Source organism: Melospiza melodia, chromosome Z, assembly GCF_035770615.1.
Source record: "Melospiza melodia melodia isolate bMelMel2 chromosome Z, bMelMel2.pri, whole genome shotgun sequence".
NCBI classification, from domain to species: domain Eukaryota; kingdom Metazoa; phylum Chordata; class Aves; order Passeriformes; family Passerellidae; genus Melospiza; species Melospiza melodia.
The window spans coordinates 51,680,267-51,700,837 of NC_086226.1; the positions used below are offsets into that span (position 1 = coordinate 51,680,267).

At 41.6% G+C, this 20,571-nt stretch overlaps 1 protein-coding gene across 2 annotated transcripts; it reads right to left on the reverse strand.

The window, feature by feature from the left end:
- Window positions 1-2,392: 2,392 nt before the first annotated feature.
- Window positions 2,393-20,247, reverse strand: HACD4 (3-hydroxyacyl-CoA dehydratase 4). 2 transcript variants are annotated; one of them, XM_063180997.1, is made up of 7 exons: window positions 20,154-20,247; window positions 15,962-16,065; window positions 14,940-15,037; window positions 8,916-9,028; window positions 6,454-6,560; window positions 5,623-5,754; window positions 2,393-4,897 (listed from the first exon to the last, which is right to left on the reverse strand). In XM_063180997.1, exons 2-7 carry the CDS (start codon window positions 16,056-16,058, stop codon window positions 4,815-4,817), a joined length of 630 nt encoding a protein of 209 aa, XP_063037067.1. In that variant the 5' UTR covers window positions 16,059-16,065; window positions 20,154-20,247; the 3' UTR covers window positions 2,393-4,814. The 2 variants fall into 2 exon arrangements, with proteins under 2 accessions (XP_063037067.1, XP_063037066.1); XM_063180996.1 differs by having other exon boundaries at window positions 14,940-15,067.
- Between the last annotated feature and the right edge of the window lie 324 nt (window positions 20,248-20,571).

A 20,571-nucleotide genomic window follows, 5' to 3' on the forward strand; every position in this document is an offset into this window, starting at 1 on the left:
TGATGAAGGTAGTCAACCCAAAAAAAGGATGAGGAAAAGGCAGAGGTATTATACTGCTTTTGTATCAGTCATTAATAACATTGATACACATTGGTCTGGCCTGTTGTCTCAGTTAGAGAACATACAGCAGCAGTGACTTTCCATTTCTGGACACTGAAACTGTAAATGAGCAGTTATATCACTTTCATCTTTGTAAGTCTGTGAGGCCTGATGGGATTCATCCCAGAGCACTGGAGTAGCTACCTCTTGGGAGTCTGGGGAAATCCTTGCTGACCAGAAGCTGGCCAGTTTACCAGAAGGGCATGAGGAAAGACACAGACAACTGCAGGGCTGTTAACTTCATTACCAGGGAAAATTTACCAAGATCATACTGGATACTATTGAAAGGCATTTAAAGAACAATACACAAGCACAGTCAACATGAGTTCACGACGGGAAAGCCCTGAGTAACTCATCTGATACCCTTGTATGATACAGCCACCCACCTAGTGGGGCTTTTGATACTGTCCCTTACGACATCTGTCTGAACAAGCTGTTCAACGGTGAGATGAGTGGGTTCATGGTACACTGGTTAAAGAACTGGCAGAAGGGTGGAGTTCAAAGACTTGTAGTGCAGGGAGCTGACAAACAGTCATCTGCAGTTTTCCTCAGGTTTCAAATCTAGGGCCAGTTCAGTTCAATGTATTTATCCATGATTAGGAGGCAGGAGTTGAATGCACAATTACGTATGCAGATAATACTAAACTTGAAAGTTGCTGTTGACTCTTGAGGGACAAGAGACCTTGCAGAAAGATGTGGATAGTCGAGGATTTGGCTATGATTAATGGCATGAAATTTAACAAGTTAAAATGGTGGATTCTGCATCTGGTACAGAGGTACCAGGTGTCAGGTTCCTGATAGAAGTCTAAATGGGTAGAAAAGTCACTGGAGAGCAGCCCTGTATAAAGAGATCTGGGCATGCTGTTATCTCAATGTACAAAGATTTAAGTTTAGAGAATCACAGAATTATTGTAGTGGGAAGGGTCCTCTGGAGGGCAACACACCTCTCCTCATTGGCTCGTCCACCACTTGCATTAATAAGTTATCTTCCTGTATCTACAAGAACTTCCTGGACTGTGTGCCGAGCCTCGCTGTGCCTCCCAACAATTATCAGGATTGTTGAATTCTCAGAGGAGAGATTTCAAGGACCAGGGCCCATGATCTCAAGGCTACTTCCAGTTGCCCATGGAAAACCTCATCAACTTCCTTGTTTGAGTCAGATGGCCTGTAGTAAACACCCACAACAGTGTCACCCATTTTAGGCTGTCCCTTAATTTTTACCCATAAACTCTCAACTCCTTGCCTGTCCCTGGGCAGAGCTTGGTGCTCTTTCACACAAAGACCAGCTCCACCACCTCACCTCACTCACCTGTCTTTCCTTAAAAGTACACAGGAATCCATGACAACATTCCAGTGGTGAGCTATCCCACCATGTCTCTGAAACTGCAGTGAGAGCATGACTGTGAGCACACACAGACTGCCAGTTCTTCTTGTTTATTCCCTGTGCTATGTGCATCTGTGTACAGGCACTTCAGGGAGGCAGTCGAGCATCCAGGTTTCCTTGGAGGCATGTAAGAGGATTCCCCATAGCCATATACACCTTTGATTTGGTTAGCTCTAAGACTCTCATCTTGAGGCAGCCAAGCTTGCCCTGGTTGGCATGGCCCACTCCCCAGGAGGAATCAATGGCATGAGAATTCCCACTTTGGACCTCAGCCAAGTCATTCAATTTAAAGTTCTGCTGCCAGAACTTCTCATGCCCTTTTTAGACAGGTGGACCCCATCCCTCCCTAACAGGCTACAATCATTGAAGTACAACTCACTGTCATAAAAGCCATTGTCTCGAACATATTTTTGCCTGCTCAGTACTGAGTTTTTCCAGGAATTTAGGTGAGGCATGGGAGCTGAAGTAACAGTGGTCTTTTGTGGTCACACATGGAAGGCTGACTGCCTCAATCTCCCAAGTGCCTGCTCCAAGTTACCTCTGTACCAGGAGGTGGTGAAGCCTTCTCCCATGAGCTCCATGCCTTTTTCATGCAGATTACACTTGGTGAACCTCTCCATAGTGAATTTTAAAGAATCCTTTTCCTATTCCAGCCTTTCACCCAGCTATAACACCCAAAAGTAACATTTTTAAATCTAACAATAAACATGGCTTTATCTGTGATAGGTTTGACCTCAGCTGCCTTCCAGATGTCCATTCAGCCCCATCTCCTCAACAGGGAGGGACATTCAACCTCCCTCCTCCTCCTCAACAGGACAGGGAGAAAATAGGATGAGAAAGTTCATGGGTCAAGATAAAGACAGAGTGACCATTTACTATTCACTGTCACAAAAACAACTTCAACTTGTGGAAGAAAAATTTATTGCCAATTAAAAATAGAGTAGGATGGAAAGAAAAAAAGGCAAAACTAGAATTGCCTCCCACCTATGTCCCTATGTCCCCCTTCCTCCTAGGTTCACTTTACCCCTTCAGTCCTGCATTTTCTACCTCCTCCCTCCCCAGGCAGGATAAGGTGGGTGTGAGGATTGCACTTAGGTAATAAACCTTAATCTCTGCTGGTTTGTTTTCTCACTGTTGTTGCTCTGATCCAGCATGGGGATCCCTGCCATGAGGCACAGTCCTTCATGGTTTCTTCTCACAAGCTGCAGCTCTTCAAGCACTGCTCTAGCATAGGTCCTTTCCATGGGGTACAGTCCATTAGGAAAAAGCTACCTCAATAGGCGTCCCTAATGGGCCACAGTTCCTGCTTTGCTTGTGTGGGCACTCCTTGGGCTGCAGCTTCCCTCAGGGCACAGCCACCTGCTCCAGCCTGGCATCCTCCACAGGCTGCCATGTGATATCCTGTCTGGTCTGTTTCTCCTTGGGTTGCAGAGGGACAACCTGTTCCACCACGGTCTTCTTCATGGCCTGCAGAGGAATCTGCTGCAGTGCCTAGAGTAGCTCTTCCTCTCCTTTTCCATTGACCTTGGTGTCAATGTACAGAGCTGTTTCTCTTACATTGTTCTTACTCTTCTTTCTTGCAAATGTGTAACATTTCTTACCTTTTCTTAAGTTTTCAGAGAAATGCCAGAGCATCATCTTAGCTGTTTGGCACAGCAGTGTCCTGCAGTGGCTCCATTTTGGAACTGGCTAGAACCAGCTGTTTCTGGCATGTTGAGTTGAATTTCCAAGGAAAACATGTTCATGTTTCAACTTTAGCAAGCTATATAGTAGTTTAATGTGGACTTACTCTGGCTGTCTTCAAAACTGTCACTTTATTTAGCTGTTCTGTATGTTTCTTAACACTGTTCACACTTGAATCAGTTTGGGTCAGACAGAAGCCCAAAGTGAAAGCACTCCTGTTTCTCTACAAAGTTCCAAATTTCTGTTTGCAGTGGTTTGAAAAAAACAAATCCAGGGTTGGCACTATACTATTCGAAGCTGATCTTCTTCCTTATGGTCTGTAAATATTCAGTGGTCAAAACAGTCTGCAGGCATTGTCTGCCACATGTATGAAATAAATAGAAATTACAGTAGGTGACCTTTCATAACAAATTAATTTAGCTTCACTGTTTCCTTATATAATCTCTTAGGCTGCATGGTTTGAAAAGTCGTATAGGCAAAAGCCTCTTCATATTTTAACAGTATTTAGTTTCCCTTTAAATATTACCTTCTCTCCTACTCCTACTATCTAGGCTCCCTTCTCAGAGTTTTCAGTCAGCTAAAAAAAAAAATAGCCTCACTTTTCTCCCCCACATGCTTGAATTGAAACATAGGTGATAATCAATACATATGAAACATCAGAAAAGCTCCTGCCAGCCTCTAAGGAATTATTTGGCTATTTTTGCCTGTATAATCCATTGGGTTGCTGTGTATATTCTTCATTGCCAACCTTTGAAAAGCCTATGTTCTACTTGCATTCTCACAGTTTATCCTAGAGAAGTATGAGGCACAATTGAGTCAAATGCCTAGAATTTTGCACATGGCTTTTGACAGTCATTCAGTTCCCTTTTAGGAACAACATATTATTTGACCTGACTACATCACACTTCTTTTGCACATATCTATCTGCTGTTCAGCATGAAAGGAAATTACTGTGGGGTAAGAGAGTGACATGCCAAACACATGATAACAAGTGTTTATTTCTGACCCTTAAACATCCCCTTGAATATACAGTAGATGAGTAGCATAACACTTGCCTTTCTGATTTAGCTGCATTTTCTGGAACTGTCTTTTGATAACTGAAGGATGAGACCCAAACATGAAGGATCCTTAGTGAACGCCTGGGTTAATCAGCATGTTAATCAGCACGTTAGTCTCTAGACTGCAAAGGTTCTGGCTTCTGCTGCTTCAGATTCCAGTTCCAGACAATTTAGCATTTATATGTGAGGTACATATACGTTGGACTAGTATAAAGTAATCTTACAGATTAAATGATATTGTCATTACAGAATATCTGTAGCCATAGAAAAGAACTAACACTGAAATAAGGGTGTGGCTGTGAGTTGTGGCATGCTTCAATTTTTTCAGAATTCTGTAACATGTATTAGAAAAAAAATGCTTAATTAAAAAAACTCTGGCCATTTGAAGTCAAAACATTAAAAATTTTTCAAAAGCTGCTGTATTTTTGAGGTGCATTCAAGAGATCTGCCTTTTCTGAAAATTCTACATAGCCAGATAATGTTCATGCAAAGAGGAGTTTTGCATTGAGAAAGCTTTCCAGTTTGTTTTTAACTACTATGTGCAGCAATCCCCTAGGAATGTATTTTGTCCTTCCAAACAAAATATAAACTTAGCTTCTTTTATTTTTGATGTTGCCTGTCCCTAAGTGTGCCATTCTCTCGGAGAAGAGGTTCTGGATGATAAAGCACATACCTGAATCAAAACACAAAACAGTGTAAGAACAAAGGAGTAGAATTCAAACTGTCTACAATTAATTTAGAAGGAACTGTAAGAGCCTTCATCTGGCAACCTTGCACAGTTCCTTCCATGTACTTAGGAACAGAACACTCCATCACAAAGATGAGATCCTTCAAATCCTAAAGCCAATGACAGACCAAAGACTTCTTTATGATGCAGCTAAATTCGGTTGAAATTTTTCCAAAGTGTTTTGATGAGAAGGATAAGGTATCTGTTTACATGCAAGTTTTGGAGTGGCCTTATTTTTTCATCCCTTTCAATAGTCATGCTGTAAAAGTCTTAATTTAGATATAATTTTTCATCCCAGCTAGGAGTTCTGAGTGAGGAACAGTTACACAGAACTAGCGTATGATCAAATGGGAATTGATTAAAAAAAAAAACCAAACCAAACAAAAAAGCAAGTTTCACTAAATAGCTGTAAGGCAAGCATCACTGAAACAACTTCTATAGGTTTGTCTTTTTATGCACCATAGGCATGGTATATCTTGCATATTTAACTATTTGTATTTGAAAGATACTAGAAATCAAAACAGGTAGTGATGCACTTTCCTGCAGTGGTCTGCAGGACATGTAGCAGAGAGGGTTAGAGTTTGTGAAAGGCCCAGTACAGATTTGATTTTTTGTTGCAAGGGCATCCCAGTTGTGTTGAGACTCAGCTCTCTGGAAGATGAGATACTTACCTGCAAAGAGCACTATCAGGTACATTTTCAGAACATAGGGGAAGTAGATTGAGAAGGTAAATGGAAATGGTAGCTTGATGGAGTATGTGCCAAAGGATTCAAAATAAGGCAGTGATACACAAATTGCAAATCCTGTAAAAACATGGTAAATTCTTAGTCTAAAGGAAGCAGAAGATCATCAAAAGCTTAATGAACAAATCAGTTACCTTTTATATTTTATATACCTATACATATATATAATATATGCATTCATATACATATGCATGTTTTCTCCTTGGGTTCAGTTTTGTAGGTTAGGGGTGCTAATTGCTCTAAATTCTAGAATTAATAAACATATCCTATTCACTAACAAGTTCTGTCAGAAACTTTCAGTGTGTTCTCAGTGGGCAGATGTAAGTATGATAACCTGCTAAGTATGGCCTGAGGCAGTAAGGTCAGCCTCAGCATGGGAGAAGCTTTGGAACTTGCTGTCTAGTACACTCAGTCTGGAAGGGGGGAATCCATATGTCCTTTACGAGGGTATCTTTCTGCTTTACTTAGACAAAAAGAACATTCTCCCAGATTTTTAAAAACTTAACACCAAGCAAACAAAAAACCCCTAAAACCTACCAGACACACAACCCCAAACCCCAGATAGTCCCTATGAAAGAAAAAATAACAGAAAAGAGAGACAGAGGTGACACAGAGGTTAGTATGAAGGTACACAAACATTTATGACAGCTTTGGCAGCACATGAGGAGCTATGTTAAACAGAAATGGCAACTGAAGTGATCACATTTTACTGAAGAATATTAAGGAAGCAAGTGGTTGGTACCCTCTGCAACTCCTTACCTTTAGCCAGAACTGAAAGGGGATAAAGCGGGATGCACAGTGAGAAGTTGAGCCATGTTAGTGGTAAGTAGTATATGCCCATCCTTGCCAACATATTGTAAGTGTACCTGCAATAAGAGGAAAGCAGATGGTCTCAGAGGAAATTATGATGTCTTTAGAATAAAGATACACAGTGGAAAATTCAAAGGACTTGCAGAAGAGCTTGGAGCTAAGTAAGTCTCAGAGCCAGCAACAGTTTTTGTTCAGACTCCAACGCCTGAAAGTAGATGGCTCACTTTTTCAGAAGAGTTACCTGTGGTGCTCCCCTGGAGCAGGCAGACAGCAATAAAACCCTCCAGACAAAAAGCTCTACCAGAAACCAGCACGATTTCATACTACTCCATCAGAAAATGGATTTCAGATGGGGGTGTTGCAACTGAGAGGGGCAGGCAGAATATCACTGTTGCTTGGGACTGAGACAACCCTGATTTATGACTGCTGAGCTCGCTGAATCACTGCTGGAGAAGGTTAAACAAGAAGACAATTGCAGGTACATAACTGGTAGTACATCTGTCCCCCTCCTGGACCTCAGCAGGGGTAGTAGGTCCAAAAAAAGCAGTTGCTCAAAGTGTACTGCAGCATTTTATTTTTACTGCGGCTGCTACTGTTGTTTATAGGGAGAACAGAATGCTTAGTACTTCAGTCTCCAAAGGTGACCTGATCTTGGTTTGATCTTAAAGTGGTACAGCAGCTCTCCAAACACTGGAGAAACAGGTCTGATTACAGTCAGCTGAAAGACTTCATGCACTGTGAGCTTGCTAGACTTTCCAACAGATAAAACTAGTGTTAAACACACCTGTATTCCCGTTTTTTTTGATTAATTTTGCATCATACCTGGCCTGTAGAAGAGTGGACCATTGAAAATGGACCATTGTCTCTCAAGGCTGCCCTCTGCAACCTCAGGATTGCCTCCATTTTTCTATTACTGTTGCTCTTAAGACTGAATGTCAACACAATACAAAAAAGAAACAGCTAGTCCCTCTCTATGCAATTCCTTGGGCTGTTATGGTATGAGCAGGAAAAATCAGACCTTGCTGTCAGTATATCACTAGCCATGATGCCTAATAAATAGTCCTTCAGAGAAATTTATGTCCCTGAAACTTTATATGGAAAAACTTGTAATACTTCAAGAGTAGTTGGCTAAGGGATGGGGGAGATGCCTATACACTTTTAGACATGAATACTTCTTTGAGATACTAGGACATTGTCATGGATGCTGTAACATAAATCAGGTAAGAATTCTAAATTTGTATGAGTTGTATTATGGTTTATTTGAATTGGTAATTTCTGCTATAGACCCAGAAGCTTTCCTATTAAACAACTGCTGTTACTGCTGTGGTGTTTAACTCTGTTCTTTAGAAAGGGTAGAAAATAATGATGCATCAATGGTGCTATTATGCACCAACAAACCTTCACAGCCAACAGTTTATACTGTTGGCATTTCTCCAGCTGCACTGAACCCTTTCATTTCAGATTAGGTTCATACTGTTTTAGTTTTACAAACTTCAAGAAGAAATGGGAGGGAAGTATAATCAATTAATACAAGCAGCAGCCTATTAAAATGTATTTTGAAATACTCTGAAGCTGACCTAAAATCTTTATTAATTCTCTCTGACACTTTCCTGTTTCTTATCTCTTTTATAACATAAGTTTCCTTTTCTGCCTAAAACTATATTCTTCAGCCAGTGCCCTAAGCAATATATTTAAACTAGCAGAAAGGCCTTTTATCAAGAAAAAAAAGTTTTGCTGCAATACATGGGTTGCTGTGAGAGCTGTCTTCTTAAAATGCTTCTTAATTCTGTATTTACATGTTATAAGCCTACAAACTGAGGTGCATAGAGGCTTACATTACATATGAGAAGTATGTGTTATTCTTGTGGTGTGATATATGCCCTACTACACTAAAACTGTCAGTCTCCTGCATCAGGAATAGGAGCTCTTGGCTTTTTGGAAAGCACAGTGCAATCAACCAGAATAATCTTCCTGCCTTTGCAAGAAGTTCTGCTGGTGCTGCCTTACTGTGCCATCAATCTTGGATCAAAGTGTATAAAAAAATAAAATAATAAAGCAACAGGGTGGTAATGGCAACCAGGATGGTTTCAGGAATTGCTGTTCTCCAGAAGGTAGTTGTGATTTCCTTCTAAATTTTTGTTAAAAATGTCAAAGCCTTTGAACTACAAATATTAATGCAGTCTGCTAATGCATTATTCTACCTTACATCTGTAAATTACTCTGCATCTTAACCATGTGGATTTTTGTAAAAATCATTAGGTAACTTAAAAAGTTCAAGCTTTTATTTAAAAATGGATAATACGCTTTGCCAATTCTGAAACAATTAAATGAGCCTGCTGCACAATGGGGATAGAGTTCAGCTGGAAAGAATAACCTGTTTTCCCCTCATGGTTTTGATGTTGACCCCTTACCTGACCACATCTAATAAATTCCAAAGGAAAAATAAAACACAGACGACATATTTCCCTTGAACTTCTTCCTGACTGTTGATCACGACAAATAAAATAATTATTCTCTCCGTGATCTGAAAAGAAAAGAAAACTTTGAATTCAGTTAGCACCTTCTCTGTTATTTCTGTGGCATTTTGGCAAAATAGGAGGCCACAAATGGATACAGTTTTCTTTACACAAAATTAGCAGTGAATATTTTGTTCCATGGCCTGCTTTTGTTCAAGGTCCTTCAGCAAAGAGAAATGGACATGGCTGGCTGTAGCATCAAAGACCTGTTATGGTACATGCGGAAGTTGGCTTGCCAGAGGGGATGGCTTGGTTTGCAGCCAAGGAAACCTGTGGGTGAGCCCAGGGAGGTTGTGGAAGCAAGGACTACTCCTGCTGCACCTGCCTACCTGGAGGGCTGGCAGGGATAAGCTTCCTTGCTTGCAGGCTGTGTGGGAGGCAGTAGGATACAGAGGGCCCTTCTTGAGGGGGCTCACATGCCAGGAAGTAGTGATCTTACACTCCCAGACCTGCTCCTCATATCTTGGAATCTGTGTCCCAAGGAATCTCTTTCATGTAAGATTTGCAGAGAGAAGGAGGAAAAGTAGAATTCCTTATCTTTCTTTCCATCTTATTCTTGGTTACGGGAAGTGGGTTTAAGCTTGTCACTTACGTGAATGATTGCCACAGTATTTATGTCCTAGCATTTTTCTAGTGGTTGAACTTTATCCAACCCACAAACAAAAAGATAAAGTGGATTAAACAGGCAATGTCTCCAGCTTAAAATAAATACTTTGGTAATATTAAAACTCAAGAATTTTTTTAAAAGTGTATCTTTTTGCAGCTTTCCTGACAGTTTTTCTAACAGTATCCATGCCCTGCCCTTCATCACTACTCCAAAAGTTGTCAAGCTGTCCTAGAACAGTAACAATTCACTCTGATTTACACATAGAGTATTTGAAAGTGTTGAAGGAGAAAACATACACCTAAGCAGTTGATATAAATTGATGTAGCTTTATTAGTTTGGATTTTTTTACCCAATGCCATATCTTCCATAAGGTACATTAGCTGTAATGATTTCACAAGTTGTGATGTCAAGTCAGTTAAAAGTTACAAAATTAAAGTGGATTACCAAGGTTGTTTTTTTAAGCATTGTTATTCTTCATTGGTTTCCCCAGACCCCTACCTTAAACAAAGAATTTTGGCTCTCAGCAAGTTTGTGTGGTAGTTTTGCTACGTAATATTTACAGGTTCCTGCATGGACCATTCTGGCCACGAGCTCTCTTTTTTTACAAACCACATGTGTCAGATAAAGCAGCCTTCACTATTCAGCAAAATTACGTCAGAGCAATTTTTCATACAGAAAGTGAGCCTGTCTATCCCCAAGGGATCTGGTTCCTCACCTTGGAAAGCACTGAGGGGCCAGAACAGCTAAAAGTGGTTTTCCTGTTTCTCACCCTCCTGTGACTGTCATCTTTTGCTAGGTCCCCAACTGAGGAACTGATTTTTAAAAAGGTCAGATGTTGGCAGACTTCTGTATAGATGGGTCAGGAAACAGAAAGTGAGAGCTAATGTGCTTGTGTTTGTACACTGATGCTGAGGTACACGGCAAAACCATGGGGGAACTGGAAGTATTGATGCAGATCTGAAACCAGATGGAACAGAGATACAAGAAACATGGCAAGGAAACCATCACAAGAAGGAAATCAAAACAAAGGTAAAAGCTGTGTGAGCACTGGGTGGGATTGTGTGCTGGAGAGAACAGATAAAATAGGATCTGAGTTAAAATTGTTAAATGTAGAATGGTAAAGACTGCAGCATTGGTGGTGTGGGCACTTTGTCACTGACCCGAAAATCAGACCTGAGATGTGGAGAGAGAGTTCTGCATTATTTTTAATACAAGAGCTATTTCAGAGAATTGCCACAGGTAGTTGTGCTAGAGACCAAGGGCTTCATCATGACAGTGAAAAGATGGACATGTTCTTAGATGTCAGAGCTGGAAGATTTTCCAAATGGCTACTCACTTTTCAAAAAATGGCTAGGAGGAAATGTGCTAGAAAACAGCATGGCGTAAATGGCTGGGATCCAATCCCATTTCAGTGAGAGAAAGGACAAGCAGTAGAAAGGTAGTTACCATTTCAAACTCCAGTTTGAAACTCCATTTTCAAATGGATGTGTGCTGGCCAGTGACAGAACAACTACAGGAGACCCACAATTCAGCCTTATAATCTGGAAGTGGAAGAATCAGTGGATTTTCTTCTCTCACCACGATACAAGCAGAAACATGAGGCAGTGAGAACCACCTACTTGGGGTTCATCAGATTTCCTCCATCAGAGATTCATACTGGGGAAGGGGAGCAATGGAGGCACACAGCTTTGCTAATTACACATGAATGGACCCAGTAATCAAACTATAAAGTATGTTAAGCACCTGCAAGAACAGGAAATTGGACATGGTACAAACTGGTCATCTTGAGGTATTTTGTTCCTGTTAGACTGTGGCCTCATCTGGCAAGCAATGGGCTGCACAAAGCAGCCACGAGACACTAAGACTAGAAGGATGTGGCCTTGGTCGGGAGCACATTTGTGGGGCAGGACACAGAGCTGGCTGCTCAGGACAGTTTTGATATCCCTGTGAGGACAGACAGTAGCATCCTATCTCTTTCTCTGGATGAATCAGCAGGTCGCCTGTCTGCTTGCCTTTATTCTCTTTCCTTTCACAGCACTCCTCACTTTAGGTAACCCACACAGATCAAAGGCAAATGCAGTGGTTAGTCAAAGACTGGGGATATTTTCTGCAAGAGGCAGGGTGCTTCTTGGAGAAGAGTAGTATGTTTTGACATTGTCTTCATATATGTACACATGTATCTGTATGCATATATACATGGAGTTATGTACATTTATAAATACACACACATATACACACACGTAGATAAAATGCATGTGCTGCTGCTCAGCCGTGGATCATTTCCTGGGTGGATCATCTGTCCTTGCATGAATGAAGATGTGATATTCTCTGTAACTATTCTCATGCTTTAAATAAAAAATGAAGCATGAAACTACAAGTTCTATGTTTTCACATTCATAAAAAGGAAGCATGAGCTGACATCTCACCAAGCATAAATGTAATGTTTTCACTTTTCATTCCTCCTTTAAAATCAAATTGGAATTTCCTTCCTTTTCTGACACTGATCTCTCATAGGATACAGCAGGTTCTGTAGGGTGATGTAAGTTTCTGCAAGGCAGACTGAGTTTGTTAATCAAGTAAGCGAAACAGAGCAAATTTGGCTAGAGAAAATAGCACATTCACTTCCATTTTTTAGTAACATGACTGTGCAATTTCATACTCAGTACCTGAAATTCTTACACAGTTCTTCAATTTACTGTATATTAACAACAACAACAACAACAAAAAACAGCAGAAGAAAGTGAGAAAAGTGCCACTAAATATTTAAAGTTTAAAAATATTTTTTTAACACAAAACTATAGTACATTGCTTTTGGTTTGGTAAATCCAATTTGTTTGCACAGAATGAAGAACTGCTCTTTGTTTCACAAAAGCACCAGCCTTTTCTTAGACCTTTCCTCTCTCCTCGCTATGGTACAAGTCCTTTTAGCCTTTACTCCCTAGCCAGACTAACACATTTCATTACCTTCTGTTTTGGTGGTGACAATGACATGTGACATGCTCTCCTGCCCTCCTCCAATTATTTAAGGTGTAAATGGCCTGAGAGACATCCCTTTGCACCAGCTTTGTGACCAACCCCTGCCTCACCTTACCCCAGCACATCCATCACACAGGATTCATCCTTCTCTCATGGTGAGTTCGCCTTGACCTACCTTGCTCTTTTCGGGTACCTGGTGGCCCGAGACTTTGTCCCTCAATGAGTTTTTCCAGAAGACTCCTCTGAGTTTGTTTTTCCACTAATTGTATCATGTATCTCAAAGTGTTTTTCTTAAATACTACTAAACCACAACAAATGCAATAGGCAGAAATCTTTCAGTCAAGGATTCATTTACATCTTGTATTTGCCATAATGCCTACAGAACAAATTGTCACCACGAGGCCCTTTCCCAACTTGTTTTATTCAATGTTAATTTAGGCCTCCACCCATGCACTTCCCTGACATTGCCTGACCCACCTGTTCTCTCATCCTAGTGATCACCCCAAGTGAACTTCACTGTGGATGTGCATGCATATGCCTGTTAATGATGGATGCATACAGGGAAATGTTTTATGCTCTGAGTTGGAATAGGTGATGGGAGCACAGAACCAGGCAGCCCCTCTCAAATTCGTGCACCTTCATCAGTGCCCTGACTGTGCCAGAGTCTAGAAAGCCATAGCAAGATAAACATCTCCTAACCAACTGTCCTTCCCTAGTTCATTGTGGAAAATATACCTTTTTTTCTTCCTAAGAGGCAGTGAAGAAAGTGTGACAAGGAATGTGGGAGTAGTGGTGGCACACAGCTGCTTAACCTACGCTCTCAGCACAACTAGTAACCCATGGGACAGCAGAGTCTCCACCAAAGAGCTCATGCATCTTGTTTGGACAGCATAAGGCTGCTGCTAACATCAAAGGAAGAGAGTTGTTTGTGGTGAGAGTGCAGATGGGGAAAAAACCAAGTAAGGATCCAAAACTGTATTTGGTGTGAGGCAAACACTGAGAGCCACAGTGCCACATGGCTCCCTGAGCCGCCTCTCCGTGTTTTCCAGGAGAGCACTGCACAAACCACACTGCCCAAGAAAGGTCACCCTTTTCTTGCTCAGAATATCCGTTTCATACTAATGTCATTTGTGGCAACAGAGAATAGTGTTTGTGCAGGCCTCCCTGATCTCTGCCTTGTGTAAGCCTCGCTAGGAAAGAAACAGACTATGTCAGGGCTGGGGAATGTGTAAACTCTGTCAGGGCAAGGCTTGCTTTAATGACTAAGAGCAGGGTGCTCTTCTTTCCAAGACATGTAAGATTTGTTACAGGTCATACTAGATAGAAGTCTTCTTTCTCCCCTAGATTAGCATCAAAGCCTGTGGATTTAGGCAAGGAAAAGCATTTCTTTACATTTTGATGGATTTGCTACCATACTTAGGGAGCAGTGTAAAGAACAGAGATCTGTATTAGTCAATTAGTTAATTAGTTATTTAGACAGTTAATGAAGACTTGGAAAGAGGAACATCTTCACCCATGAATATGTCATTTGACAAAAATGGGCTATCCAGAAAACTAAAAACATAACTAACTACCCTTGGTTTTCTGCCTTCTGACTTCTGAGAGAAATAGGAGTTTCACCATTACTCAAATACTAAGGATTGAAAAGGTTTGAAGGTAAATTCAAGTAATCATTTTCCTTTTTCCAATGCATTAAGAAAAAAATAACAAAACCTGATAGTAGCACCCAAAAGGAAAAATAAAAAATAGCGTGGCAAGGAAATAGTCAGACTATCATGCTTTCTGCTATAGCATCATGTGATGTTTTGGCTGGTTTTCTGCCTTCAGCTGAACATATGACAAACCACTAGGGGAAAAGACCAGCTTGGTTAAACAGAGAACTTATTGGAAGTCAGGGAAAAAGAGGAGAGTGCATCCCCTCTGGAAGGAGGGGAAGATAACTTGGGGGGAATATAGGGATGCTGGGAGGTCATGTAGGGAGAAATTTAGAAGGACCAAGCCCCCCTGGAGTTTGATTACTGCAATTGGCCACTGACCCACATCTGCTGGTGGCCACTCATCTGGACATTTTCTGGGTCCATGCTGGGGACCAAGCATGGGGTACTTACTATTCAGTTTCACTCAAAAAGAAAAAAGTTGACAGGAGAGTTCTTTCCCAACCAGCCTAGTTCTGAGGAAGCAATTCCTGCAGATAGGAAACTACCAGGAAACCAGGCTGCCTGAGGAAGGGTGCAGGAGCAACATTCAGGGTAGGTCAGCCTGGGCTTGTCCCCAGGGGCAGCCATGGCTGATCATGTGTGTTGATCATGAAAGCAGAGCTTTGAGAACCAACTTACCTGCAAAAACCTGGGGAGGAGACGGCTTTTGTCAATGCCAATGAGGATGTGCAGGATCTCCAATACAGATAACAACTGGCAAAGGCGCATTACAAGTCCTATGGAGTGAAATGTGTCAGCCAGTGAATCTGAAGGCAAAATTAAGAGGAAGATTAGAGGATGGTTATACAGTTAAAATCTGGAGTAACTGCTGGGTTTGCTTTTACTCTATCATCACTGGAGATGGCAAGAAATAAAGGTCACACAGTATGAAACCTCTGGGTAGCAGAAGAAATGCTTCAGGGAGTGAAGGAGGCAGTCCACTCTGTGTGTGTGTGTGGCTCTGACACAGGCAGGAAGCTGAGAAAAGAATTAAATTCCCTGTACTTAAAGCATGGGCAAACATTATGCAGGATTTGTTTTTTTAGAGATACTGCTTTAGGGTATTTCTAAATAGGAGAAAATGTTGAGGAAATGCATAAGCAATTTCTAAACACTAAAAAATGTTGAGTTCCTGTCTGTATCTGCACTGCTGAAAATAAGTAGTCCAGAAAGTAGGCATTTTATATGCCTACAACTGTCCACCATCATAAGTAATTTTAAATTTCCAGTCACTAGTTTTCTATTTTTGTGTCCTAACCCCAGGCAACAGAAAGATAAATATATGGTAATGTTTTTGGAGATAGAGAGTCATGTGTAATAACCACAAAGATCTCTCCTGGTGGCTTCAGTAAGTTTAATATTTGCCATAATGACTGGACCTAGTCGTTAAGACTTATGCCTAATTCAAATGTTACTAGCATGCCACTGAATATTAAAGTTCATTAGCAAAACAAGAGCTTCATTCCCAGTGTGACAAGGGTAGATGACAGGCAGAAGTTATTTGTTCAGCCTTTTTAACTGAGTGCCTTTCTGATTGAATTACAGTCCCTGGTATTGGACATACACATCTTCATAATCTTAACTTTATCTCTAATTTGACATCTCTGTGTGTCTGTCACTACCACTTAAAATGTCCAAGGAAAATAGAGAAGGGGCCTTACCTTTTCCAAAGGTCATGAACCTGATGATCATATTTGTAAATATCCAAGAATGTCCACAGAATTGCATTAAGTCATACACAAACAGGTACATGTTCATGGTAAAGCTGTGGAAAGTGAAAATAATAAACTATGTGACGTAAAACAACATTGTAAGAAATTGCATGCTCTTTGGACTTGTCAATAAATCAAAGGAAAAGAGCTGAAATTGAGAGCAGCCCTGGGGAGAAGGACTTGGGAGTGCTGGGGAAGGAGAGGCTGGACATGACCCAGCCATGGGCACCCCCAGCCCAGAGAGCCAAACGTGTCCTGGGCTGCATCCAGAGCAGCGTGGGCAGCAGGGCCAGGGAGGGGATTCTGCCCCTCTGCTCTGCTGAGACCCCACCTGGAACCCTGCATCCAGCTCTGGGGTCCCAGCACAGCAAGGACATGGAAATGATGGAGAGAGTCCAGGGGAGGATCAGAGCAAAAGAGAACAAGATGATCCGAGGGATGGAGGACTTCTCCTGTGAGGAAAGGCTGAGAGAATTGGGACTGTTCAACCTGGAGAAGGTTTCAGGATGACCTAATTGTGGTTCTTCAGTACCTGAAGGAAACTTAACAAGATGGAGACTTTTTACAAGAGCATGAAGTGACAGAACAAGGGAGAATGGCTTTAGACTGAAAGAGGGCAGGGTAAGATTAGATATTAAGGAAAGAGTCTTTACTGTGAAGGTGGTGAGGCACTGGCACAGGTTCCCCAGAGAAGCTGTGGATGCCCCATTCCCAGAAGTGTTCAAGGCCAAAAGAAGGATGGTATTCTGAGCAACCTGGACTAGTGGAAGGTGTCCCTGCCCATGGCAAGGGCGTTGGAACTAGAGGGAGCTGAATGGATATTAAATATTCTCAATGTCCTTTCCAACCCAAATCATTCTTTGATTCTATGAAATATAAACTAATCAGTGTGTGTGTCTCTCAGAGGTCCCAGAACAGAACTCTGTCTAATGAATTAAAGGCTCCTTTTCTTGCTATAGACTTGCTATATTTTTAAGATATGCTCAGAAAAATTTTCAGAGTTCCCATCAATCATTAGGGTGACCTGTGGCCATAGAGGGAAATTCGTGCCTCCAGAGGAAGAAGTATTTATTTAAACAAAAACACTCCATTAACTTCTGGATTCAAGTTGCATTTAATAAACAAAATCTCCTGTGGAAGAAGACTAAATTTTGCAGCTATTCTAACATAATTTTCATGGACAATCTGACTTTTTGCAAAACTTCATAAGCTCTGCATATACCAAATTTCCCATAAATATATTTTCTTCTGGTCTACTCTGAAAAGAGAGGTTTACTTTTCCTTCATCTGTAAGACTACTTTTTAGGAAATTAACTTGTTATTTTTTTACTAGAATTTATCTCCTGTGTTGGACCTATTAATTTCCTGCCCTAATAAGTAGTATTCTTTTCAAGTTGTGCCTTTATCCTGTGGTATGTCTCTGACAAAAACTTCATTTCATTTGTATCTGTGTATTAAAAAATGGAATAAATTTCTCTGTTCAAAAATATCTAAATTTGATGAATGTCTATCCTTCATTCCTAGCATTGGACCATAAATAACAATACTTACAGACTTACTTAAATTGATCTAGAGAAACTGATCTTCTAAATATTTATTGTTGGTAAATCGCAGGGAGGCTATGAAAGTGCTTGTCTTCCTCTCTTCCAGTTATGTAGGATGACAGCTATTCACATCATCACTTCTTTAAGCACAAAAAGATTTGTGGGAATAAAACATTTCCCAAAAGACATCATTGTCCTTTGATACTGTAAAAATAAGACATATAAGGACCCAAAATAAAGGAATCTATTCCATATATACCTTCCTTTTGGGAAAAGTAGGATACAGCTGAATTGAACTAAAGTCTAGTGAGATCAACTAATATTTAAACCAAATTCCATCTGTTTTATTACTGAATGACACTTTGCTCCATCTTGTGGTAAGAAGAAGTTGGGAAACTACATATTATAAAAAGACAAAAAATTAAGAACATTGTTCTATGTTAAGAAACAGCCTTGTTACTGGACAGACAGGTATTTTTGTATGACAGTTACAAAAGGAAGGAACAGACATGAAAATCTTGAGGCTTTCCACTCAGCAGCTCCACCACACTTTTGGTCTTATGCTGCTGCGTGAGCATTGCACTGGATGCAAGCTGAGCACATGGCTTCTCTCTTCTGAAGTTTAGTTTGATACATCTGTCTGTCATCCTCAGAGCCTGTCTTTCAGTGATTTGTATTTTCCAAACTCTTCCTGCATTGGCTGGCTAGAAAATTGTTGTTTTTGCAGTTCTTAAGGTACTTAATCTTGACTAAACAGGGAGTAACATTTGTAAACACGGCCTCACATTAGTGTTTTGGCAGTGTGGCAGCTGTTGTACATTAGAACACATCATCTTTAACATATACCAGTGACTGCTGGAATGTGTACAGACTGCTGACATTAATGGAGAGCCCCATATTCCCCAGTGAGTGTAGGGATGTGGTGCTGGGCAGCAGGCAGACCCTGGCCCAGAGCTGCAAGTGGCACGGCTCCCTCCCCTGCTGAAACTCTCCACTGTGAAGAAACAGATCTGAGACTGCATCACACCTTTTCAGCCTACTTTGACAATCCCCACACAAAAGGTACCTAAGACCAAACAAAAGCTTTTCACAGAAGCAAAGAAATCTAGAGAAACTGAAAGGTGATTTCAGTGTGATAAAAGGAAGCTGAAATGTAACTTTTCACCAAGGTCCTTCTCATCCAAAGGCCGACCTCTTCACCTACGGAAACAGAAGCAGGCTGAAGATAACCTATTTCCCTGTCCCAACAGCTCTGTGTCACAACACAAAACTCAGGCATCTGCTTCTATGTGAAATGTGAAGGGCAGAAGAGATGGTCTTTATTTAGATCCCATGCTCCCATCGGTTCACAGCAGGGATGACTCCACATTTCACTCTCAGAACCTGCTTCTGCTGCACTGTTGCAGACAAAACACAGACTATACATCGGGTAGGGGCTCAGTCTCTGAGCCTGCCTCATACTTGCTGGCTAATCTTCCAAACCTCCCTTTGCCACCCTGGTGCCTGACCTGCTGCCATATCTCTCCCATGCAGTGTGATTTGCTTTAAGGTTTTCAAGTTTCTTTCATTTGAAGGCATTGTGGGGGCGACAGTGGTCACAGCTCATTTCATTACTCTGCCTGCACTGAAGACAGGAGAAAGAAACAAACATAGCTCTTGCAGGAGACACAGACCCAGAAGGCAGCACTTGCTGTCTGCTGTTTTAATTGTCAGTTTCACCTTATTTAATGTGGCTGATTTCATGCCAAGTACATTGAGATGCTAGGGATGCACTTATCATATGTAATATCAACCTCGCTTAGCAGAAAACTTATCTGCTTTCTCTGTGGGCTCAAAACCCGGAAAACTAGATGAAATGTAAGAAATGTCAGAACTAGCACACACAGCAAAGATTTTATCAGTTTAGTTGCAAAGCTTGATGTATTTCCTTGAGCAGAAATTTCACAAAGTGTAACTGTTGTATTTTATTATTTTTATCACAAAGGTCTTCAGTGTGTCTCTTTGGTAACTACCATCCAAGGCAAGCACGGAGGTAGGTGCCCTCAGTGTCTGAAGGGTGGTCAGGACCATGCCGCCCCATGAGCTGAGGTGAGAGCACAGCAGAGGCACCCAGATCAGGTCAGCCCTTGCCCATCTGTGTGCCCCTTGCAGGGCGACAGGACGCAGGCCGCCCTCACGTTGTTCTCAGGGCTGTCCCACACGGAGGATCCCGCCCAGGCCTGCGTGCACAGAGCACCTTCCTGCCCTCAGGACTCCTGTGCTCTGCTGCCTTCCCGTGTGCCCGTGCTGGCTGACCACACATGAGGAACCAGCCCCCACGCTGAAACCAGAGAGCAATGTTCCTTTTTTTTCCCCTCAGCGGGCAAGATCTGCTAGAAAATTCCCTCAGCTGACATAGTTTCCTTCTAACTCACATTGGTCTGAACTTCTGTGTCTTCCCCTTCCTAGCCGTGACAAGCTGCAAGCCCTGTAGTTCAGGAAGAAGAGAGCTGCTGAGTACAGCTGCTGTACTTTTCTCCCACATGCCACCCACTGTTTTTTCCCCTCTCCTGTTTGCATTTGAGCGGTCTGTGTCACCTGCACTCACGAAGTATTACCTGTTGCAGGGTCGGATTGCTGCTGCTGCTCCTGAGCTTTCTCCTTTTTCCTCTCTGCAGCTGCAGCAGCTGTTTGTTTGGAGATCACCCCTCCTCTTCCCTCTTACCCCACCCCACGACGTCACCGCATGTAGCACTAAGCAGGAACAGCACTGCACTTCCCCAGAAAGAAGTTTTTATGCCCAAATACTTCCACTGCATTTGCCCTGACCCTCAGTCAGCCCAGCCCAGCCCAGCCCAGCCCAACCTAGTGCAACCTAAACCTACTTTACCCTAACCTAACCTAGCTTGATCTAATCTAGATTGGTTTCTTGCCGTTGTACCAATAAGCTAGCCTGTGAATCCCACTAACTTTATTTCTTAACCCAGAACAATGTTTTGAAAGATTACTGGTGAGAAGAAATGCAAAATTATAATG

Excerpts from the sequence above, each read along its gene's own strand:
- HACD4 (XM_063180996.1), bottom strand. The coding sequence starts at position 16,058 with ATGAACATGTACCTGTTTGTGTATGACTTAATGCAATTCTGTGGACAT. Across the intron at positions 15,068-15,961 it reads GTTCATGACCTTTGGAAAAG|ATTCACTGGCTGACACATTT; the intron begins GTAAGGCCCCTT and ends TTTTGCCTTCAG. Across the intron at positions 9,029-14,939 it reads TCCTCCCCAGGTTTTTGCAG|ATCACGGAGAGAATAATTAT; the intron begins GTAAGTTGGTTC and ends TTTTCTTTTCAG.